The 25,932-nt window shown below is 45.3% G+C and overlaps 1 protein-coding gene across 1 annotated transcript in view; it reads right to left on the reverse strand.

Annotated features, from left to right (window-relative positions):
* Nucleotides 1-25,932, reverse strand: part of LOC143982742 (protein argonaute-4) — a 145,082-nt gene that overhangs the window by 48,255 nt on the left and 70,895 nt on the right. The window contains exons 8-11 of the mRNA XM_077481722.1: nucleotides 24,204-24,351; nucleotides 19,106-19,225; nucleotides 11,419-11,547; nucleotides 11,146-11,279 (exon numbers count right to left, since the gene is read on the reverse strand). Of these exons, the coding sequence (XP_077337848.1) occupies nucleotides 11,146-11,279; nucleotides 11,419-11,547; nucleotides 19,106-19,225; nucleotides 24,204-24,351 (531 nt within the window). The remainder of the gene's footprint in view (nucleotides 1-11,145; nucleotides 11,280-11,418; nucleotides 11,548-19,105; nucleotides 19,226-24,203; nucleotides 24,352-25,932) is intronic.

A 25,932-nucleotide genomic window follows, 5' to 3' on the forward strand; every position in this document is an offset into this window, starting at 1 on the left:
TTGTGGTGCTGGTGCCACAACACTATAAGTCCTCACAGTTACTCTGGGTGGGCACAGGAACAGGCCCTCCTGTGAAATATTATATCAAGAATTGTAATTACATGTCCCTGTTAAACAGGGGCAGAACAATTGGGCCTTAGGCACTGGTGCCACCACACTGCAACCTCTCCCATATACTCTAGTTTTATTGCAGGAATTAGCCCTGCTGCAAAGCATTGCATCAAAAATTGTAATTAAACGCCCCTGTTAAACAGGGGCAGAAAAATTGGGCTGATGGCATCACCCAGAACCAGAAATGTTCTTCCAACATATCAGCGGAGGAGGAAGAGGATAGACAATCAACATAACAGGACAGTCACTCAGCATCAGCATAGGCAGTCTTGAAGGGATGTGAGATTTCAAAAAAAAAAATTTGGTTACATCAGCTTCAGGTGCTTGGTAGCTGTGGGTGATCCAAGACTGATTCATCTTGATGAAGGTCAATCAACTGATTCAGTGGACAGGCGCACCCTGTGATCGGTAACAAAGCCACCAGCAGCACTGAAGGTGCGTTCCTAAAGAACGCTGGATGCAGGACAGGCCAGTAGCTCAATTGCATACTGTGCAAGCTCTGGCCAGTGATCCATCCTCAAGACCCAGTAAGCCAGAGGATTTTCGGTGGGAAAGGTGTCCAAGTCTGACCTTGCCCCTAGGTATTCCTGCACCACGTAAATCAGACGCTGGCAATGGTTGCTGGAACCGATCATACCTTGAGGCTGCGGACTAAAAAATTGTCTGAAAACATCAGACGGCCACCTTCTCCACCGCTCCTTCTGACCGATGCCTCAGCAACACGTTGTCCAGGACCAGGAGTTTGTAACCTCCCAGTCTCTGGGAACACGTTACACAGACCTTTCTGCAAGGCCTCCCGGAGATGTCTCATCCTCTGCTCCCTCTGCGATGGCAAGATAAGGTCGGCAACCTTACCCTTGTACCGTGGATCAAGGAGAGTGGCCAGCCAGTAATGGTCCCTCTCCTTGATCCGAAGAATACGAGGATCCTTCCGCAGGCTTTGCAGGATCAGGGAGGCCATGCAGCGTAGGTTAGCTGAGGCATTCGGTCCGGAGTCCTCTGGGTCACTAAGGACAACATGATCCGCAGCTACCTCCTCCCAGCCACGTACAAGTCCATGTGTTTCTTGGGACTGTAAATCATCCCTACAAGACTGCTGCTGCTGATGCTGAGTGCCAGCCTCCACCTCCATGCTGACACAATCATCCTCCTCCTCCTCTTCCTGTGTGATGGGTGGCACAGCAGGAACACTGTCTGGATAAAGGGGGCCTTGAGAGGCAAGAAAGTCCTCCTCTTCCTGCCTCTGTTCTGCCTCAAGTGCCCTGTCCATTATTCCACGCAGCGTATGCTCCAAGAGGTGGACAAGAGGTACAGTGTCACTGATGCATGCACTGTCACTGCTCACCATCCTTGTGGCCTCCTCAAACGGTGACAGGACAGTGCATGCATCCCTGATCATGCCCCACTGGCGTGGTGAGAAAAAAACCGAGCTCCCCTGACCCTGTCCTGGTGCCGTAGTCGCACAGGTACTCATTGATGGCCCTCTGCTGCGTGTGCAACCGCTGCAGCATGGCCAATGTTGAGTTCCACCTGGTGGGCATGTCACATATAAGGCGGTTCTTGGGCAGGTTCAACTCCTTTTGGAGCTCAGCCAGCCAAGCACAGGCATTAAATGATCAGCGGAAATGCACACAGACTTTCCTGGCCTGCTTCAGGACATCCTGTAAGCCCGGGTACCTGCCCAAGAACCGCTGCACCACCAGGTTAAGGACATGAGCTACACAGAGCACATGGGTCAGTTGTCCCTGTCGGAGGGCGGAGAGGAGGTTGGTGCCATTGTCGCAAACCACCATTCCTGGCCTAAGCTGGCGTGGCGTCAACCACCTCTCGGCCTGCCCCTGCAGAGCTGACAAAACATCCGCCCCAGTGTGGCTCCTGTCCCCCAAACAAACCAGCGCAAGCACAGCATGGCATCGTTTTGCCTGCGTACTTGCGTAGCCCCTGGAACACCTACAGAGCACCGCTGGTTCTGAGGACAGAGCACTGGAAGAGGCCATGGAGGAAGAAGAAGAGGAGGGGGTGGAGGAGAGAGGTGTGTCACAACCAATAGTAGCATTTTGGAGGCGTGGTGGCGGAACAACCTCCAACACTACTGCACCTTGTCCTGCATCCTTCCCAGCTGCCAGAAGAGTGACCCAATGGGCCGTGAAAGACAGGTAACGTCCCTGTCCATGCCTGCTGGACCATGAGTCAGCGGTAATATGCACCTTACCGCTGACCGCCCTGTCCAGTGAGGCAAGGACATTGCCTTCCACATGCCGGTAGAGAGCCGGAATCGCCTTCCGTGAGAAAAAGTGGCGTTTGGGGACCTGCCACTGAGGAACCGCACATTGTACAAACTCACGGAAGGGGGCCGAGTCTACCAACTGAAAAGGCAGCAGTTGAAGTGCTAGCAATTTAGCCAAGCTAGCATTCAACCGCTGGGCATGTGGATGGCTGGGAGTGAACTTCTTTCGCCGGTCCAGCAGCTGGGGCAGGGACATTTGCCTGCTATAATTGGACGTGGGTGTACTGCTAGCAGAGTGCCCGGGAAGCACTTGGCTGTGACACACCTAATTCTACACCTTCATTCCTCTCAGAGCAGGTTTCAGAGAGGACTGAAGGTCTAGTGGGGTTGGAGATGCCAGCTGATGAGGAGCAAGGAGAGGTCCGCTTTGTTCTTTGGTGTGGGTCTTTGAGGTACGCTTGCCAACGAGCTGCATGGCAGGTCAACATATGTCTGGTCAAGCATGTGGTGCTCAAGCGGCTGATGTTTTGGCCACGCGAGATACGCTTGAGACATATGTTGCAAATAGCAGCGGTGCGATCTGATGCACTCTTCATCGCTGTAGCAAACCTGGCAGTATGCTGCAGCTTGTGGAACATGACTGCCAGATTGCTGTCCTTCTTGAGCATCCCCTCTCTCTGCATTCACGCTACTGCCTTCCTCTAGCTGAGTGTCATCATCAGAGCCTACAAAACACTGGGCATCCTCCTGGAGCATGTACCCAACACTGTGCTCAAAGAGTTCAGGAGACTCCTCAGGAGGACATTGTGGGTCTAGGGAAGGAGTCACTGATGATGACATTGAGACAAGGGAAGACGATGCGTTGGCAGCTGCTTTGCTAGTACCCTGAGACTGGGTGAGAGAGGATGAGGAGGATGAAGAGAGCTTGGTCATCCACTCTACCAAGTCATTGGCATGTTGCGGTTCAACATGTCCAGCTGCCGAAAAGAAGGACAAGCGTGTCCCATGGCCATGTGCTGATGACAATTCACCGCGTCCATGACCAGCACGGTCTCCAGACACAGAGCCTGCTTGCCCTCTTTTATCGGCTCGCACCTGTCTGCCTCTCCTTGCTGGCCTTCCAGACATGGTAATGGCCTGAAGGGAGTTAGGTAAAACAGTAGTTGGGTAGTGTATATTGTGCTGAAGGCACACAACACCCACTAACTACTGCAGATGCCTTTATTATAGAACACCAGAGATAAAGGGGTATACTGTACTGGAGGCACACAACACCCACTAAGCCCTGCAGATGGCTCTATTAGAGAACAGCAATAAAGGGTAGATACAGGTGTATATTGTGCTGGAGGCACAAAACACCCACTAACTCCTGCAGATGCCTTTATTATAGAACACCAGAGATAAAGGGGTATATACAGATGTATACTGTGCTGTGCTGGAGGCACACACAACTTCCAATAACTCCTGCAGATGGCTCAAATAGAGAAGAGCTATGTAGGTGGATATAGCGGTGTGTACTGGGTACAGAGCACGCAGACAGCACGCACAAGCTCCTAACACTACTGACTGCAAGCTCTATTATAAAAAGATAGATCACTAGCTATATAGGTGAGGTGAGGTGAATATAGCGGTGTACACTGCGGTCAGGGCACGCAGACAACAACCACTACAGAAGAGCAAGATCGAAAATCGGCCGATAACGATGGGTGTATACTGTGTGTTGAAGGTACACAACACCCACTAACTGCTTCAGACGCCAACACACTACACAAGGCCGCCGCGCTGGCGGCCTTATATAGTGTGGGGCGTGTACTACACAGCCTGAGCTATGATTGGCCACAGGCATCCACAGGCTCTCCTCGCTGCTGGCGCTGTGATTGGCCACAGTGCATGCTTGTCCAATCATGAGCCAGCAATGTACTGCGATGACGCAGTGCATTGTGGGCCGTGAGCGCCACACGAATTTGGCGCGAACGGCCCATAACATTCGGAATTCGCCGAACGGGGGAACAGCCGATGTTCGAGTCGAACGTATGTTTGACTCGAACGCGAAACTCATCCCTACCAGGAACCACACAAACAAGCTTCATCCACCCTGGTTTTAGTGATGAGCACACCCACACATTTGCTCCCATGCTGACAGCTGCCGCAGACCAGGCATCCAACAAGTGAGAGGCAGTGGGTTGGGGGGGCTTGGCGGAGCCCAACAAATATACAGTTGTGTCAGTGTATGTGTTCTCTAGGGTGCTTATGCCACAGATGGAGGAAGATCTGCAGAACCTAGTGTTTCAGCAGGATGGCGCTCCTCAGTTCCACTTGAATGTTCACCAATGCCTGAATGATGCCCTACCAGAAAGATGAATCGGCCGTGCAGGAATGAACAATGCACCACTGTCGCATTGGCTTCTGCAATCATCAGATCTAACACATTGCAACTTCTATTTGTGGGAGTACACCAACGGGGGAGGAAACACAGAAAAGGAAAAAATAACCTCCACCCAAGCAGAACCCCCCGTAAGAGAAGCCAAAACCTCAGATGGCCGCCTGCTAAACTTTGCAGTCGAAACACACATCCGAAGATGCCCAAACATCCACCCCGTAAAACTGGATGAAAGTGTGCACGGACGACAGGGTAGCCACTTCCACACTTGAGAAACAGACGCTTTATATTCGAAGGCCCAAGAAGCACAAATCACCCTGGTAGAATGCGCCATGATGAGTCTGATCCAAAAAAAAAAAAAAAAAAAAAAAGTGTCCGAAGACTCCACCAGGCCCTTCCTCGGGCCATCCACATTTACGAACAGGGAATCAGACTTCCGTGGCATTGTCCGACTGGATCATGACCGGACGACCACGCAGCAGCTGTGGCCAAAATGGAGAGGCATAACCTGATCACACGCAACTCCAGAATGTTGATCGATAGATGACTTCAGATGTCCAGCAGCCCTGGGCCGATCGAAGGCCCAGAACCCACCCCCCCCTCAGCCGGTCAGGCTGGCATCCATCATCACCGGCCAATGGAGAGGGAGAAACTACTTCCTGGTCTGTAGGGCCAGAGGCCGTAGCCACCAAAGTAGTGAGGCCCTAGTCAGACGGCCCACACGGATCTGACAATCCAGAGATGATGGGGATTTGTCCCATTTGGATAAGATCTCCGTCTGCAAGACCCGAGTGTGAAACTGGGCATAAGGGACCGTCTCAAAAGGTGGATACCATGAGGCCCAGAAGCCGCATGCAAAAACGTAGAGACGATCACTTGTGGGACAGCAGAAACTCCATCGCAGAGCCAAGGGTCTGAAGTTTGATTGGTGGAAGAAAAACCCTCACCAGCGCAGAGTCAAGATCCAAGCCAAGTATTCCAGGCGTTGGGCTGGAAGCAACACGGACTTCTGGAGGTTCAACATTCCGCCAAACTTGTAAGGCTTGCATGGCGGTCACCACATTGTCCCTCAGTTCTGAAGCTGATGGCGCTCGCAGGAGGAGATCGTCCAGCAATGCCAGAACTAGTGAAAGCACCTTGGTGAAGACCCAGGGAGCCGAGGCCAGGCCAAAGGGAAGTGCCACAAACTGATGGTGTGCGTTCCCGACCACAAAGCACAGGAAATGCTGGTGTCCGACACAGATGGGGACATGCAAGTACGTGTCCTTGATGTCCAGGAAATCCCTGGATGAAGCGCGGCCACCAAAGATTGAACGGACTCCATCCTGAACCTTCGTACCTTTACAAAACTGAGGGCCTTGAGATCCAGGATCGGACGAACCCCCTTCCTTCTTTGGAACTATGAACAGATTGGAGTAGAAACCCCAAAACTTTTCCGAAGCTGGTACAGGAACCATCACCCCCCCAAAGAAGCAAGTCCTGCACCACCCCAAACATAGCTTGCCGACGAGATGGGGGAAGATGAAGATTGGAGGGAAAAAACATGTCTGGTGGAAAGGAAAGAAAAACTATTGCGGACCCACTGGTCAGAAAGGGAATTCCACCGGTCCGAAAATCACTGAAGGCAACCCCCCACCCGCAAGTCGGGCCGGGGTAAACCTTCATGTGGAAGAGGGCTTGTAGGCTTGCAATGCCAAGGATGCTTTGGTCCACCCTTGGTGGGCTGGGAACCCTTTGCCCCCAGAACCGGAGGGACAAAAAAAATTGTTTGGGCAGAAAAAGAGGGGCCCTTGCCTGCAACGGGGCTCCTTGCCCTTTTTGGACTGCAGGAGAGAAAAGGTACTCTCCCCTCTAACCCCAGTAATATCTAAAAGGCTGTCCTGAGTGGCTCCAAATAGCCGCCCACCCTGGAAAGGTAAATCTGCCAGAGCCTTCTTAAACATTTGGTCTGCCAACCAGCACTTAGTCCAAAGCAACTGGCGAAGAACCACAGCCAGAGGAGATTTTAGAAAGTAACAGGGCCATGTCCAATGCCGCATCACAAACATACTTGAGCCCTTGCACTAACTGGTCTGTCAGTTCCGCACAGACAAGAGAAACTTGTGCATTACCCAACTCATGGTGTAATAGCTTAGCCCACTCAGTAAGCGTCTGCAACACCAGAAGCCGTGGCTAACACCTGACGAAGGGCCGAACCTGCCATCGTAAACAGACCGAGCATCCACCTCAGCCTTTGTCGGCGTGGCCCTTAAAAGAAGGGGACCCCTCCACTGGAATCATGGTCACATTGTTCAACCTAGATACTGGAGGATCAACAACAGGAGGGGAAGACTTCAGCAGATGCTCCTCAAAGGGGTAACACACCGAAAAACGCCTCGGGACTGAAAAGGACTGCTGCAGCCATTCCCAATCCTTGTAAATAAACCTATCAAAATAAGACAGGTAAGGAAACACCTTAGTGGTACGGACTGGCTTATGAGACCCAAAGGGGACCAACAAATCTTCAGACTCCCCCGCTGGATACTCAATTTTTAAGGTATAGCCCACAGTCGCACCTGCTTCAGACACCATGGAAGTCCCACGCTCGACCGGACGTTACCAGGGACCGAACGCCCACGAGAGCGAGAGAGAGAGAGCGCGAGGGCGAAACCACCCCTCCTAGCTGCCACAAACTGGGGGAACCCCAGAAGGATTAACCCATCCCAAGCCAAACCTCAGAGGAGCAGTGCTGTGTAATGTCCGTTCTCTGGCAGATGGGATAAGACACGAGGAGATCCGTGCTCATGCCAGGCTCAAGGTGCAACATCTAGCGCTATAGGGCCAGCAGATGCCTCGCCACGAGGCTACAAGAAAATGGCCGCCGGCCGCACTTCTGCAGACAGAGCCCAAAGCCAGAAATGCCCAATGACCAAGGCAAAATGGTCACCATGGCTACGTGAAAATGCCTGTGGCGCCCGACCCCAAACAAATGGTGGCTGCTACACGCAGAGAACACTAGCCACACCCCCCGCACCTGGAAAGCACCAAGAGCGCCTGGAAGGGACCCCACAAAGGGTCAAGTAGGGGCCCAAAACGTCCACCTAGTGGCACCCAGCAAAAGACTGCGACGGCTGCCAGGCAGCACAACAAGGGGGAGGGAGAGGAGAAGATTCCCCAGAAACGACCAACAACCCCAGGGAGTACCCAACTGTTCCAAACCTTGCCTTGACCGGGCTGGCGGAGCATGTACTTACCCATCCAGCAGGGATTGCAGGTCACACTCCCAAGACAGAGCCACCTCCCATCCAAACGGAGTGACTACACGTGCTCAGGTCTGCACGTGCTCGGTGGCCAGGCTGGGGAGACTACCGGGATCTATGCTATCCAGCCTGGCACCCAGCCCAGCAGTTGATTGCAGATGCAGATCAAAACTAAGAACAAAATAAAAAATAAAAAAACAAAAAGGAACCACAGGTCCCAACAGGGAGCCAGGTCCTTCTAGACTAGGTAGAAAAAAACTGAGCTGCCTGTAGCAGAGCGGGGGGGGGGGGGGGGGGGTTACCAACAGTAAAAAAAACACCCCTAGGCAGTGCTGTGCTTGTTCTTTTTTTTCTGCCTAGTCCTACTCCTGAAGTTGGTGATATAACCCCAAGGTCAAAAAAGGAAATGCTGTGTCCGTCAATGAACGAAAGAAAATCAGCTTTACTTTCGCACCATCCATTTTGAATCACACCATCCAATGCATCAAAACCATTTTTACAAAATATCAAATATACAAAAAATAACCTATTGTGCATCTGGGGCTGTACCATTTACTTGGTGTACTGCTAATAATTTAAGCCCATCAGGAATATGAACTACTACACAAAGGTATTTTTTAAAATGGTATGGCCAGCTAATGCCACAAAACTGAATAATTTTAAATATATATATATATTATATATATATATATATATATATATATATATATATATATATATATATATATATATACACACACACATACACATATATACATACAGTGCCTTGCGAAAGTATTCGGCCCCCTTGAACTTTTCAATCTTTTGCCACATTTCAGACTTCAAACAAAGATATAAAATTAAATTTTTTTGTGAAGAATCACCAACAAGTGGGACACAATTGTGAAGTGGAACGAAAATCTATTGGATATTTTAAACTTTTTTTAGCAAATAAACTGAAAAGTGGTGCGTGCAAAATTATTCGGCCCCTTTACTTTCAGTGCAGCAAACTCACTCCAGAAGTTCAGCGAGGATCTCTGAATGATCCAATGTTGTCCTAAATGACTGATGGTGATAAATAGAATCCACCTGTGTGTAATCAAGTCTCTGTATAAATGCACCTGCTCTGTGATAGTCTCAGGGTTCTGTTGAAAGCACAGACAGCATCATGAAGACCAAGGAACACACCAGGCAGGTCCGTAATACTGTTGTGGAGAAGTTTAAAGCCGGATTTGGATACAAAAAGATTTCCCAAGCTTTAAACATCCCAAGGAGCACTGTGCAAGCGATCATTTTGAAATGGGAGTATCAGACCACTGAAAATCTACCAAGACCTGGCCGTCCCTCTAAACTTTCAGCTCAGACAAGGAGAAGACTGATCAGAGATGCAGCCAAGAGGCCCATGATCACTCTGGATGAACTGCAGAGAACTACAGCTGAGGTGGGAGAGTCTGTCCATAGGACAACAATCAGTCGTACACTGCACAAATCTGGCCTTTATGGAAGAGTGGCAAGAAGAAAGCCATTTCTCAAAGATATCCATAAAAAGTCTTGTCTAAAGTTTGCCACAAGCCACCTGGGAGACACACCAAACATGTGGAAGAAGGTGCTCTGGTCAGATGAAACCAAAATCGAACTTTTTGCCCACAATGCAAAACAATATGTTTGGCTTAAAAGCAACACAGCTCATCACCCTCAACACACCATCCCCACTGTCAAACATGGTGGTGGCAGCATCATGGTTTGGGCCTGCTTTTCTTCAGCAGGGACAGGGAACATGGTTAAAATTGAGGGGAAGATGGATGCAGCCAAATACAGGACCATTCTGGATGAAAACCTGTTGGGAGTCTGCAAAAGACCTGAAACTGGGACAGAGATTTATCTTCCAACAAGACAATGATCCCAAACATACAGCAAAATCTACAAAGGAATGGTTCACAAATAAACGTATCCAGGTGTTAGAATGGCCAAGTCAAAGTCCAGACCTGAATCCAATCGAGAATCTGTGGAAAGAGCTGAAAACTGCTGTTCACAAACGCTCTCCATCCAACCTCACTGAGCTCGAGCTGTTTTGCAAGGAAGAATGGGCAAGAATTTCAGTCTCTCGATGTGCAAAACTGATAGAGACATACCCCAAGCGACTTGCAGCTGTAATCGCAGCAAAAGGTGGCTCTACAAAGTATTAACGCAAGGGGGCCGAATAATTTTGCACGCCCCACTTTTAATTTTTTTATTAGTTAAAAAAAGTTTCAAAAATCCAATAGATTTCGTTCCACTTCACAATTGTGTCCCACTTGTTGGTGATTCTTCACAAAAAATAAAAATTTTATATCTTTATGTTTGAATCCTGAAATGTGGCAGAAGGTTGAAAAGTTCAAGGGGCCGAATGCTTTCGCAAGGCACTGTACATACACACACGGTTTTGCACAGAGCAGGTTTCCTTTTCTGGGGTCCCACGTGGCGCTCCTGGCTCCTCCTCTTCGAGTGCCCCCACGGAGAGACGCTTTTCATTGGAGCACTCATGCGGGCGCACTTCCAAGTCTCGCTGCTGCGTCCATTGTGCCCATGTGACTAAATTGGATTGAAAGCAGTGGGAGCCAATGGCTCCTGCTGCTATCAATTATACAATGAAGACCCGAGACAGCAGCTTGAGCTGCTATGCTTGTCCCCGTCGCTCAATCAAGTTCAGGTAAGAAAAAGAGGGGCTCTGGGGGGCAGCTGCAGCAAAGGACAAAAATTTTCACCTTAATGCATAGAATGCATTAAGGTGAAAAATCATGAGGGTTTACAACTGCTTTAAAAGAAGCTGGAGAAGGGCTTGGGAATAAATGATTAAAATTCTTTCAATATCCAAAGCTATAAGGATTATAAGGGCATCCAAGGAGTTGATCTCATCAACCTTCAAAGGTCAGGAAGAATTTTTTCCCATGTGGCAGCAAAATCGGGACAGGGTGCCTTCTTCCAGAGTAAAACTGTAAAAGCTGTGCATAGTTGAACTTTGTTGCATTGAAAAATTCACAAATACCTGTGCTTATTTTGTATATGCAACAGTCTCCCATATATATGGAAGCATATATCAAACCTTCAAAATGTTAATCAAAAAAATAAAAATAAAAATCTGTATGAGAAAGATTGACGACATTTAGAAAAGATGGTTCTATAGGCTGCTCTAAATAGTCTGAAGAGGAAAAAAAAAAAAGTGCACTTACTTTAACAAGTCTTCTCTGCACTGTTTCTGTGGGGCAAAGCAGGCAACAGCCCAGACTTTTATTTCAATACCAGCGTAGAACTGCTTCCCTCTCATATCCCAGACACCTTGGTTTGGAGTGGCTACTGTTTTATTCTGACAAGAAAGTAGCATGAGTCAGTGGGCAGTTATTGGGGTTTATACGTGCTTATTTAAAACTAATCTGGTTGACACAATATTCAGGCATTACCTCTGGCATATCTAGATAACTAAACATTTTACTTAAGAAACCTACCCGTCCTCCATATTGAAGCATAGGAGCTGGAAGCACCCTGCCTGTAAGCTCGGTCATTTCATTATGTACAACAATACCAAACTCCTTCAGGTATGGGTCTGGTCCCCCAACCATACTGTTGCTCTTTACCTACAAGACAAATATATTTAAAAAAACACAAAGATTTTATTTAAACCAAAATGATCTGCAAGTTGACTGCACAAACCAAAGCAGACTAGGTGTACAGTCCGTGTCAACGACAATAAATACAAGTGTATTGAAATACATTTATCCTGCCTAGGTGGTCTTGATCTAAAGTAGTTATTGGTTGCAGGCTGTAAACATTGCTAAATTCACAATTCGCGCAAGCATGCATTGGTTGGATACTTTCGATTAGAGGGCTAGGCAGGCAGAAAGATGCACCCATGTTAAAAGTACATCCAGAAAAGAAGAATTTTGACTTGCTTGTAAATACCATATCTTGGAGTATACTAAAGAACACAGGGTGTCTAGTCATAGACCATGGGCTAAATGGCCCTACCTTCAGGCAACTGGACACTTGAAAAAGCTTTCTGTGGGGAATGTCCCTAATAACGCTCTGATAACTCCAGCCACTGTGTGAGACTCCAGTTTATTAGCAAGTGAGGAGGAGAAAAAGGGGAGGAACTCACGTTCTGCCCTTTACTCCAAAATATGGAATTCAAAATTCCCATTACCGTAATCATACACTACAGGGCACCAAATCTATATTCAGACCATGAGACAATTTCAAGCAAAAAGGCTGGGGGGTGGGCAAGAATATAGCAAACGGCAGACAGGCTTACAAGAAAACAAAGGCCAGACACTAAACTCTCAGATGACTGCCTGAAGCACCGTACATCCAAAGATCACATCAGCCAATGCCAAGAGATCAACTCAGAAGAAAAACAAAAAAACATAACTTTGCATTAGAACAGCTTGAGGAATTATAGACCTGCAAAACTGATGCTTGATGCCAAACAGCCCAAGAAACACCAACAGATATGGTCGAATAGGCCCTTGTTGGTAGGGGAGGAACCCTTTCCTTTAAAAAAATGGTAGAATAGAAAAGCAGAATGATCTTTCTTGGGACCTTCAGCAAAATACAAAAAGGCAAAACTTTTTTTGGTAGATTGTTGCAGCTAGGTAAACCCTAACGGCTTAGACTTCCTCAAGACAATGACGTGAAATCTCCTTTGTGTGCTTCAGGGCACAAGATAGGAGAATATCCTCATTAAGGTGAAGAGTGACCTTTTTGGGATGAAAAGGAAGGTCCAGATCCCAGGGCCACCATCTCTATAGAAAGAAAAAGCAGCCAGCTAGGAAACATGCCTGATGGAAGTAATTAGCCCCCAAAAAAGGCCACTTTACTGCTGGGCTCCTTCAATGGGATATCCCGCACCAGTTTTAATCTCAGGGAGACAAAAAAAAAAAAAACTCAAGTAGCAGATTTAGATTTTAGGGAGAAATAGAGGTCAAAGTGGGAGATAAACATGAGCCACCCCTCCTATAAAGTATCTTTTTAAGAACATGCAAAAGTGAAAAGATCTGTGGAACAGAATGAATATGTCAAAACCTCTCACTTTAGAGTACTGGTGGGGCTTGCCTAGACAATAATGGAGGTACAGTGGTGTGAAAAAGTGTTTGCCCCCTTCCTCATTTCCTGTTCCTTTGCATGTTTGTCACACTTAAGTGTTTCGGAACATCAAACCAATTTAAACAATAGTCAAGGACAACACACGTAAACACAAAATGTAATTTGTAAATACAGGTGTTTATTATTAAAGGTGAAAAAAAATCCAAACCATCATGGCCCTGTGTGAAAAAGTGATTGCCCCCCTTGTTAAAACATACTATAACTGTGGTTGTCCACACCTGAGTTAAATTTCTCTAGCCACACCCAGGCCTGATTATTGCCACACCTGTTCACAATCAAGGCATCACTTAAATAGGAGCTTCTTGACACAGTAAGGTCCACCAGAAGATCCTTAAAAGCTACACATCATGCCGAGACCCAAAGAAATTCAGGAACAATTGAGAAAGAAAGTAATTGAGATCTATCAGTCTGGAAAGGGTTATAAAGCCATTTCCAAAGCTTTGGGAATCCAGCGAACCACAGTGAGAGCCATTATCCACAAATGGCGAAGACATGGAACAGTGGTGAACCTTCCCAGGAGTGGCCGGCCGCCCAAAATTACCCCAAGAGCGCAGCGACGACTCATCCAAGAGGTCACAAAAGACCCCACAACAACGTCCAAGGAACTGCAGGCCTCACTTGCCTCAGTTAAGGTCAGCGTTCATGCCTCCACCATCAGGAAAAGACTGGGCAAAAATGGCCTGCATGGCAGAGTTCCAAGGAGAAAACCACTGCTGAGCAAAAACAACATCAAAGCTCGTCTCAATTTCTCCACAACACATCTTGATGATCCCCAAGACTTTTGGGACAACATTCTGTGGACCGATGAGACAAAAGTGGAACTCTTTGGGAGGTGTGTGTCCAAGTATATCTGGCGTAGAAGGAACACTGCATTTCATAAAAAGAACATTATACCAACAGTAAAATATGGTGGTGGTAGTGTGATGGTCTGGGGCTGTTTTGCTGCTTCAGGACCTGGAAGACTTGCCGTGATAAAAGGAACTATGAATTCTGCTGTCTACCAAGAGATCCTGAAGGAGAATGTCCGACCATCTGTTCGCGTACTCAAGCTGAAACGAACTTGGGTTCTGCAGCAGGACAATGATCCTAAACACACCAGCAAGTCCACCACCGAATGGCTGAAGAAAAACAAAATGAAGACTTTGGAGTGGCCTAGCCAAAGTCCTGACCTGAATCCTATTGAGATGTTGTGGTATGACCTTAAAAAGGCCGTTCATGCTCGAAAACCCTCTAATGTAACTGAATTAGGACAATTCTGCAAAGATGAGTGGGCCAAAATTCCTCCAGGATGCTGTAAAAGCCTCATTGCACGTTATCGCAAACGCTTGGTTGCAGTTGTTGCTGCTAAGGGTGGCCCAACCAGTTATTAGGTTTAGGGGGCAATCACTTTTTCACACAGGGCCATGATGGTTTGGATTTTTTTCACCTTTAACCACTTGCTTACTGGGCACTTAAACCCCCCTCAGTCCCAGACCAATTTTCAGCTTTCAGCGCTGATGCACTTTGAATGACAATTGCGCGGTCATACAACACTGTACCCAAATGAAATTTTTATCATTTTTTTCCCACAAATAGAGCTTTCTTTTGGTGGTATTTAGTTACAGCTCGGAGTTTTATTTTTTGCTAAACAAACAAAAAAAGATGCAAAAAATAAAAATAAAAAATCATGTTTTAATAGTTTGTTATAAAATTTTGCAAACGGGTCATTTTTCTCCTTCATTGAAGTGCGCTGATTAGGCGGCACTGATAGGCTGCATTGGTGGGCACTGATGGGCTGCATTGGTGGGCACTGATGGGCTGCATTGGTGGGCACTGATAGGCTGCACTGGTGGGCACTGATAGGCATAGTTAAGGCGGCACTAATAGGCACAGATAAGGCGGCACCGATGGGCACAGATAAGGCGGCACTGATGGGCAAAGATGGGCACAGATAAGATGGCACGGATGGGTGGCACGGATAAGTGGCACGGATGGGTGGCACGGATGGGCACTGATAGGTACCACAGATAGATGGGACTGATGGGCACTGATAGGTGGCACTGATAGGTGGCTCTGATAGGTGGCACTGCTGGGCACTGATAGGCGGCACTGCTGGGCACTGATGGGCGGCACTGCTGGGCACTGATGGGCGGCACTGGGGTGCAGCACCTTTGAGGCAGATTTTGGGTGGCACTGTGGGTGGCACTGCTGGGTGGCACTGTGGGCACTGCTGGGTGGCACTGTGGGCACTATGGGCACTGCTGGGTGGCACTGACAGGGGGGCACTTACTTTATTTCAGGATGGCACTGCGGGTGGCAGGTGGGCACTGGCAGGGGGCAGGTGTCCGTTTAAATTGCTGGCCGTGATCGGGACTGATGTCCCGAACACGGCCGCCGGCGATCGGCTTTTTTTTTTTCTCCTCGCGCTGTCAGCGCGAGGAGGAATACTAGCCGATTACCGGCTCCGTTTTATCACATGATCAGCTGTCATTGGCTGACAGCTGATCACGTGATAAGGGGTCGGGATCGACCCCTTACACGGATCGGTGATCAGGCGAGTCTCACGGACTCGCCGATCACAGAGCGCGCCGCGCGCGCCCCTCAGGGGGCGCGCAGGCCGCTCGTAACCGGGACTACGTCAATAGACGTAGTCCCGAAAATGTGGGTCCGCGCTATTGCCGTCATTTTGCAATAGCGCGGTACCCAAGTGGTTAATAATAAACACCTTCATTTACAAATTGCATTTTGTGTTTACTTGTGTTGTCCTTGACTATTGTTTAAATTGGTTTGATGTTCCGAAACACTTAAGTGTGACAAACATGCAAAGGAACAGGAAATGAGGAAGGGGGCAAACACTTTTTCACACCACTGTATAGTCAAAGAATAAAATATTAGCAAAGAATAAAATATTACCAAGTGTTGAGGTGCCTGCTTTCACACCAGCCAAAAACAGGCCTTTTAAGTGCAATGGTAGATCTTATGACAAGTACATTTTCTTGCTTTGAGCAAATGGGAATGACAGAATCTAAACTAAACTGTGTCTAAGCACCACAAACTGAAAATGCTATTAAATTCATGTCCAATATTCAAAGCATCCACCCACGTCTCAATGCTTTTAGTTGAGAAATCCTTTTGAAAACCACGCCCCTAGCATGTCTAGCTGTTGCCATATAGACTAAGGTGATTCATACAACATTCACTTCCTGAAAGCGAAAATCCCCTCCAGATAAAAGAAAAAAATGCCCATGAAGACTTCTGGGATGAATGACATTATGGTATAATTAAAATATATCATCCTATCTCATCGTCTAATGCTAGCAGCAGAAGGATTAAAAATAGTTAACGTGAATTGAGAAATTTTTGTTCTGCTTTAATGTCTGCCCCTATCATTTAAGACCTGGGTTTCAACAAGGGTGTTAAAGCCAGCGAATGAGAATGGAATAGAGGGTCTTGTTATAGGAAGTCTGGCCTATTTGGAAGGGGCAAAAGGTCATCTGCCGAGAGCCCGAGTATGCCTCTGTACCAAGTGTTCTCCTAGGATAGTTTGGGGAAACCATTACCAAAATTCATTCCTCCTCTTGGCTGCAGAGCAGTTGAGGGAGAAGCTTCACTGGAGGGAATGCATACACCAGACTGAACAATGTCAAAAGAATCCCCGGGTCATGCCACAAGTCTGTCCAGTCTCTTGTTGAACCATATTCCCCACTTCTGACAGCCATCAGAAAAATTTTGGGTTGAAGGGACCATTCCGGAATCCAGGTACTGAAGTCTGCACGTCAACTTTATGCCGTATGTAGATAAACAAAATTGTTGGAATATAGATTCCCAGCTCAAGAGAATCAGGCTTGTCTCCTTCAAATTTGCCCAACTTTCAGCTCCCCTTGGTGGTTTATGTAGGTCAAAGCTGTGAAGTGGTCTTAAAGTGGTTGTAAACCCTTACAACACACTTTGACCTACAGGTAAGCCTAGATTAAGGCTTACCTGTAGGTCCAAGAAATATCTCCTAAACCTACACGGTTTAGGAGATATTTGGCAAAAGACAGGCACCGCTGTCTACGGCGCAAGCGCCCTCGACAGCGGTGCGTAGGCGCACTGAGCATGCCGCGGTCAATGGGGATATGTCGCGAGTGGCGGCTCCCATGCACGGGAGTGACGTAATCGCGGCTTCGCCGAATGCCAGGGGCGGAGCGGCGAGAAGATGGATGCGCCGGACTACAGGGGACAGTGGTGACTTCGCTGGCTCCTGTGTCAAGTAAGTGACACATAATGGACTATTATGCGATGCATAGTAGTCCATTATGCTTTGCCTTTGCAGGGAATGAAAGAGGAAGTAAACTCACCAGGGTTTACTTCCTCTTTAACTGTATGCTTACTAGGTGACTGCAGTAGGGGGGACTAATGCCGAGTCAGTCTTATGGCTTCGTTCCAAAATATTGATGTGAGTCTTGACTCCTGTGGGGACTAGTTGCACTGGACAGTAAGGGAATTTGTGAATCCCATTCCAGCCCGATGTCAGTCATTAACACCAATCAGGTAGAGGAAAATTTTTCTTTGATTTTAAGGCAGAGTTGAAAATCCACCATGCCAGGGAGTGTTGACTTGCTCGATAGGGTAGTGGGTAATCCAGAGAAAGGATCCGTTTGTCCATCAATGGGAGAATGTTGATGCAAACTATAAAAGTGCACTGAACTAAAGCTGAAATCTTCATATGGTGTAAACAAAACAAAAAACAAACAAAAAAAAGTCCAAGGTGAAAAAATAAATAAAGCCAATTCAACTCTGTACTTCCAGTTCTCAAAACAAAGGCTTATCGGAATGGTATGACATTCACAATGAAAAGTCATAAAGTGCTTGAAAGTGATTGACTCAGATCCTGGACATACGTTGGACACCATACACGCCACCATATAACAAGTCAAAATTCCAGAGGAATACACAGAAAGCTTCTGAGTTTTGCAATAAGATCACAAGCATGGACTCTACCAAGCTCTCTGGTAGAGCCCAGTCTTGTGACATCATCACGGGACACAAGGACCGATGCCGCCCTGTCTGCGTTGCTAGAGAAGCAGGTAGCACAGAGTAAACAAGATTCTTGCATGCTCAGCATAAATGGCAGGTGGAAGTATATCAACCAGAAGGAGTTTGCAATGCCGCTGCATTAACAATTAAGCAGCATTGTTACACGTGTAGAAACTGCCATAGGGTTAAACTTTACATTGGTGGAAGGTAGATGCGTCTACTTCACTGCCAGAATGTAATAGATACATTTACAAACGGGGATATAGCACACCAAGTGAAATACCAACCTACATGTTCAACAGGACATGGTTACAAAGGCATGGTCACAATTACAAATAAACATTTTTCCTTATCCATGTTGCAGGTTCTGGAGGCATACCCTCAAAAGAGGTCTTCAGGGATTAAGTGCCATAGCATTGGCCCACAGCCCTAGAACTGTATAGCATTCTCCAGCTAACTAATCGTGCACCTTAGCGCACCACATGGCAAGGTGAGTGCCAAACACAGGATTTCAGTGCCCAAAGCAAACATTACAGGGCAGCCCTGCTGATGCACCGTTTGGGTACAGTTCCTAAGGTACACATGGAAGACAACCAATACAAAAACTTCTAGCGAGCCTTGCGGCACCCTACAGTTTGAGCTAATTTTTATTGCAGGTACTTCTATCTACTTGACAGAAGTAGAAGTGGAAATAGTGAAGAAAAATAAAAAAAGATTGGTGTCCCCAGAGGATGGCGACAACTGGAGCCCCACACAATGGGTAACTAGCTTTTGAGTCCAATCACCTAAGGCATTGATGGCAAACCTTGGCACCGCAGATGTTTTGGAACTACATTTCCCATGATGCTCCACTACACTGCAGAGTACCAGGGCATCAAGGGAAATGTAGTTCCAAAACATCTGGGGTGCCAAGGTTCGCCATCACTGACCTAAGGTGACATATAACCAATAGTCTATAACCACACATTCTGCATCCTGTGTTCTGTACAATTAAGATAAAAATAAAGTTTACTACCAAATGCTATAAGCGCTTACCAGCCTGCTGATCTCCTCCTGTCTGTCTGGAGCAGACCGAGCTGTCGCTTTGATCATAGTGGAAGTTTGATTGTCAGTCAGCTTCTTAATACAACGTTGGCCAGCTACGATGTTACAAACCTGAAAATAAGTACAGATCATTTGTGTCAAAGCACTTTCTGCCTATCCCATAGAGGTCTAGTAATATTTGTATACAGTTTGCCTTTTTACTGTGCTACCATTATATGAATGACTTGTATAATGCACAGAAAAGACTGCTGGGAAACCCTTATCCTGGCTGTAAAGCAGTAGGACTTGAGGAATTTGTTTTTTAAAGTCAGTTTTAGCATTTTCGGGGTGACAAAAAAAAAAAAAAATCACAACTTGCGTTAGATGAAATTTAACCAGTTTTCATATAAAATGTAACCACATTTCTGTGTTTAATGTAAAATCCATTTCTTGAAGTCCATTGGGTACACAGGAATGTAGCAATTCTTACACATTTGGATTATACCGCCACCTAAGGTTTGGACAATGGCAGGCAAATGTTAGGCCAGCCTAGTATTTTCAGAACATTGTCAGGTTTGCCAACATTAAGGGTGGAGGCAGAGTAAGCAGTTCTAGCTTTAGCCCATGGAAACCATGTTCGGAACTTGCTTATTTGGGAGTCCAGGACCTGGGGTGCTTTGGGTTAGACTTGGGAAGACTGGAAGAAACACAAAAGTACTCTTTTTAGCCTTTAAGAACAGTATCCCAATTGGCAGGCCTAGGCTTTTATATTGGGGCAAAAGGTTTTTTTTCCCCTGGTGACCATTTAAGGTGTCTAAGGATTTGACAAAAACGATTTTCCCCAGCAAAGGGAACACACAGCAGGTATTTCTTGCATTGGTGTCCTGCAGACCAGCATCTTAGCCAAGAGGTGGTCAAAAAATGAGTGCAGATATTAAAAAGAATAAATAATCCTATAAGGGGTGATCAGTTCTCCTTGTTTAACAAAAGAAGTGATATCGATACAAGATGCTCGCATCCCAAACTGCATGATTTTGAATGGGGAGGGGACAATAAGAACTTAAGTTCCAACATTCCTACAAAGCATAAGAGATGAAGGTGAAAGCATCTAAAATACTTGAGTGTGATATGACCCTTGGTTTAGCAGGACTCCAAGAATTTAGGACACAGGCTCTATAGTGAAGGCCTCTTGCATGTCAGAAAGGGTGTAAAACCAACAGAGTACACTTAAAACCATCTTTAAAATGGAGGGAGTAGAAAGAAGTGATTCCAGTTGAGGTTGCAAGTCACAAACTCAAGAGGCATAGTGCTTAGAGAGTCTAGCAGCAAAAGAAGCCCCAAAAACCTTGTTGGAAGGAGACTCACTACATAGGAGTGTAGGAGTAAACGAAATACAATTTAAAACATATTTAGGTAGGAATCAAATCTCAGGGTGAAAGGAATAACAAATCAAGACCAAAATAGGGAATCCAACTACGTGAAATACCTAAAGGTAAGAAATGCATCTGCTAGTACATTTGGACTAGAGCTGCCGTAATCGACTTCAAAAATACGTCGATGTGCGTGAAAGACAACGACGCGTCATGCTCATCTCATCTCACCGGTAATGGCGGCTGCTGCTCCTGGGAATGGGGAAAGTTCCAGTGCAGCATGAAAAGCCAGACCACGACTTTCAAATGTATGGGAATTCTTTAAACAGAGGCCAGATAAAACGGTCCTTTGTTCCCTTTGCAAAACCGAAGTGGCGTACCATGGCAGCACAACTGTGATGCACGAGCACCTCAGAAGAAAACATCCTGGCGCTCTACGACCGCAAATGGACGAGCCATCTTTGCAAGTAGTACTTTTTAGTTTTGGGAGACAATTATGGGAGTAATTATTACAATTGTGTTGTGGTCAATTAATATATGCAAGTAAATAATTACGGATACATCATTATTAGTGCATGCTCAGGGGTACCCATATTTGTTGCTGTACTGTGTGCTTTGCCAATTGCTTTTTTTTGCAGTGGCCATCTCACTTTTTTTAAATGTTTCACAAGGCACTTTGCACTGCAGCTCTCGGGTGTCTTGCTGATCTGGGGATCCCTCAGGGCATAGCTGACATTGACAACTAACTGCAATGTATGACCAGCACACCTGAGAGAAGAGATGCCATGATTTTCTTCCAAAATACGCAGAGCAGCAACAACATTACATTTGGATATGGCCATGGATATCGCAAACTTTTTCAAATATATTATTATTATCATTCATAATTAAACATAAACAGTTATTAATCACATTAAGTTCATATTATGCAGATTTACTACCCTACCCGTACCCTCTTTGAAATACAGTAAAAGTACATTAGCATTGAGCATTCATGTTGGTTAAACTTGGTTGGTTCCTAAATGTTATTGTGTGTTTTGCTGTTTTTTCTCAGGAAGAGGAGCATGCACTAATAAATTTATCCACAAAATCCATACAGAGCACAATTTGCGAGACAGCAGCAGTCAAGGCTTTCCAAAGTGTTGCTGCACAGGAGATGACATCAAGATGGGAGCGGGAAACTAAATTCAGAGATGATGGTGGAGAAAATATATGTCTTATTACAGCAGCCCTGCAACCCAGATTCTGCAAACTAAAATTCCTGCCAGCAGAGGACAGTTTAAAAGTTCACCTCAAGGTCCAAGCTCTTGCTCTTGAAGTGAAAAGATATGTGGAAGAGCAAACGCAACATCAATGTGAGGAAAAACAGTCAGCCAGTGCAGATATTCAATTTTCTGAGAAGAGGCAAGTGTCTCTGTTAGACACTTTGCTCGGTTCTTCAGATTCAGATGACCACCACAGTAATGGCGAGGATGACATGACTGGTCACATCCAAAATCAAGAAACCCCCAGTGAAGTTGTGAGGAATGAGATACACATGTATTTTAGTGAGCAGGGTATTCCAAAGGAAGAAAATCCGCTGAAATGATGGAAGGAAAATGAAAAAAGGTTTCCCATCTTGGCCATGCTGGCAAAGAGTTACTTGTCTGTGCCTGCGACATCAACCCCAGCTGAAAGGCTTTTCTCAGTTGCTGGCAACATTGCGACTAAAAAAAGAGCAAGCCTAACTTCAGAGCATGTCGATATGCTAATCTTCATCCATTGCAATGCTAAAATATAGCATTGCAAGGGAGTAAGTAACACAGGCCCCCAACCTTTTGCACCGTTCACGTTGGGCTGTATTCATGTTGAGATGGCTGCCTTCAGTTTGCACTATATTGGTCATTATTTTTGCACAGTGTTGAGTAGTGCTTTTGTTGGGCTTGGTTCCTTGAAAATGATGTTACCTTACAGGTATGTTTTACAAGTAACACCACGAAAATACTGCTCAATCAACACTCTACAATAACACTATATAGTGATTATATAGTGTTATTGTATGTTGACCAGCATTTTTGTGGTGTTACTTTATAAACACTTAAGGGCAACAGGCATAATGCCATATACATTCTGCCTAACACTTTCAACCACAATGCCTTCAGAATGCATCTTTTGCAAAGTGTTAGGCAGAATTTATATGGCATTTTCATATCTCATGCCCTTAAGTGTTACATTTTATTTTTTGCCACTTTATTTTTGTATATGTCTTTCATGCGTTTTTGCACAGTGTTGAGCAGCAGTGCTTTTGTTGCATTTATCTGGCCCTTTTTTAATGCTTCTGGCTCTGAATTAATGGAAATGCCATTATTCATGCCTGATGCTAAAGTATTGTTTACATTTTATTTTTGGCACTTTTTTATACTGTAAAAACTTCAACCACATTGAAGTATTTTTTGGAAAAAATGTAATAAAAGTTGAATTATATTAGAAGTTGTACTTATTTTTTGTAAAGTTATCCAAAGGATTATCTAATCACAAAAAGAACACACTAGATTAGGTAAAAAAAATGTAATAAGTTATAGTCAATGATTAATCATAAAAATAATCGATAGATTGGTCGACAAACTAAACGTTAGTTGCAGCTCTAATTTGGACAACTGAAGTATCTACAGCTGGCAAAGACCATTTCTTAATAAACGTATTTTCAAATGCAAAAAGCGCCTTCACACTGTCAAGAGGAAGCCATGATTCCACAGGTTTGTTTCTAGTCTACAGAGGAATGCTACACAAACCGAATTTATGCATAAGGCCAACCCAAACTTGTCTGCACCCCTGTGATGGCAATAAAAGAAAAAAAAATAATAATAAAACACACCCAAAAGTGCAGAATAGGACAAATGTGTAGGTAAACTGCACCACACATAAGGTATCCTTGTGAAAATAAAAGGTGAGTGTAATAATTCTAGGGTCATACGTCATGGTCAACTCCAAACTGATGACCTGTAAAGGCTTTTAAAATGTCACCTAGGGAGAAATTTATGTACCAGTCTTTTGAAAGCCCACTTGTATGCACAATTCTAAAGACCAAGACTGACATATTTGTTATTTATTTGACGCAACCCCATCTTTTGTTATTTCACTAAAATTCATCAGTGTATTTTTCGCCTGAAAATCTGTGCATATATTGAGTCAAAAAATTGCAAGTAACACCATTTTATGCTCCAGGATTTTTCAGAAAATATATGCATGTGCATATGTATATGGATTTACAGTGATCTCTAGCAAAACAAATATATTTTTTACGATGCGCACAAATTAAAAAAAATTGGCCCAGTAACAAGTGGTTAACCTTTATTTTGCCCATAGTAACAAGGACAGACCATAGGCAGTCAATGTTTTTGTTACTTACACTCCCCTGTGACCCTGCTCCACTGCCTGAGATTTCTATGAAAGTCAGAAGTTGCTGTGTACGATCCCTCAAAATCATTGAAGCCTGGTGATATAAGCTTCTCGGGCACAGAGTGTGTTGTATTGTAGATAGGCAACAAGTGTCACATGCTGCCTAATAGAGAGGATTACTGGTGGTTTCTTGAGCAGTCTGCCAACAACCTGGAGCAGTGGAAGAGAGTGGGAAAAGTACTGATGGCTACCTAGTTGCATTGCCTAGTATATGGGCAATTAAAAATATGCATTACAATTGCTAACCATAGGTTTTCTGCCAACCTAAGCCTAGATGAAAGTGTTTATAGTGAAATTCTTACCTCTAGGGGCAAATAGGTGTGTTTCTGTTCCTGACCGACTTGCAAGCAAGGGAGATGTGGATATTTTAGCTGCAAGCTGTATTTCTGTTTGAAGTACTGGGCAACTGTGCACTCCATGGCCTGACCATTCTCCAGCTGCAAGGGGAAACTATAAGAAAGCACATAACGACATAATAAGATGCTGCTTTGCAAAGGGGGGGTGAATTTAAAGTGAAATTAAAACATAACATTTTGTATATACTGCAGCTTACCAATCCCTAAAATTGGCGGCTGTATTCATTTTTCTTTCCTTTATTAGCACTGGGTGATAAAGGCTGTAACACTTCTGGTCTTCAATTCACTGGAACAGACACCCTTGGACTGCAGCTTTGTTAGTCTTGGAAGAGGGTTGCATTCAATGCAATAGCAGATTTTGAAGGATTTGGCTAAGCAAATTAAAGCTGAACTCCAGTTAACTTTTTTTGGGAAGTTACAGCAACAGTTTTTCCTTCTGCAATAAATGTTTTACATAAATTATTTAGGCTGGGTTCATGTATAAGCAACATGCGGCTCGCAACAGGGATTCGGTACATCCCTGTTCTCCATTGCAGGGACGAATCGGGGCTGAATTTTTGCCTGAATTTGGCCCTGAAATGGAGCCAAAGACATACAGGACCCTTGTGCAAGCAGCTCTGCAGCAACAGAGATATGTGAACTGGCTCCATAAAGAGCCAGTCACAATCTCCTGTCACGTGAATTGGATGTGGAAAAACCTGCATCCAATTTGCACTAGTGTAAACCCAGCCTAAAAGCTGACTAACAGGATTTATTGGTCTGATCACCGTTTGATAATAAAAATAAAAAGCCAACAGCCACATGTACGAACTGGCAAACCGCAATATACTACATTTGTTTTAGATGCGCTTTAAGTTGACCATAATCAAAAACCATGTTTTACAGAAGCCAGAACAATTTGCACAACAGTAACATGGAGAAAAACCAGACTATGCATAAAAATATCTCTCCCCTTCACACACTCACACCCACTATCTAATAGCAAGCAGAAGCAAGACCGACTGCTGAACACACGCTTGTCCAAAGCCAGTGAATCACCAAACAGTAATGCAAGTTGACAGTCAAATAACTTGTACCATCAAAAACAAGTTCCAGCAAGACTTAAGCCCTGTACACAAGGGGCAAATATTGGCCATAATCAGCCAGTACAGTAGAAAACGGGCGGCGTTCGTCCCACGTGTACAGGTCCTTGTCCAACAGAAGCCAATCTCATAACCGGCATCTGTCGAAAGAGCTTGCTGGAAAATTAGCAACCAATCGGCAGACCGGTGTGTTCTGGCATGGGGAGTGGCCCCCCTTTAAGAACACGGTAGCACAGTGGAGAGATTGTTGTGCTAACATTGCATAGTTAGTACAGCAAGCTTTTCAGGTTTTTTCCCTTTATTCAGCCTGCTGGATTGAATAAATTTTTTTTTTTTAACTTAACGTGTGTACCAGGCATTACACTGCCTCTAATGGCACCTCTAAAACTGACATTTCTGTTCCACCTAATGGCAGCAAGGATAGGTTGGAGATGATCTTCTATTAGTTCTCCGTGTGCCCACTTTTGTACCAATTCTGCAGCTTAAAACCTAACTTAAAATTTTAGCTTGTGTGTATGTAATAAAATTGGAAGGTTTAGTTCATCTTTTTAAACCAGAATATTAGTTATTTTAGTGCAAAATGAAGCCCCTTT

The sequence above is a fragment of the Lithobates pipiens genome, unplaced genomic scaffold, assembly GCF_037356315.1.
Source record: "Lithobates pipiens isolate NorthernLeopardFrog02 unplaced genomic scaffold, aLitPip1_a1.2 Scaffold_16, whole genome shotgun sequence".
Classification (NCBI taxonomy): Eukaryota; Metazoa; Chordata; class Amphibia; order Anura; family Ranidae; genus Lithobates; species Lithobates pipiens.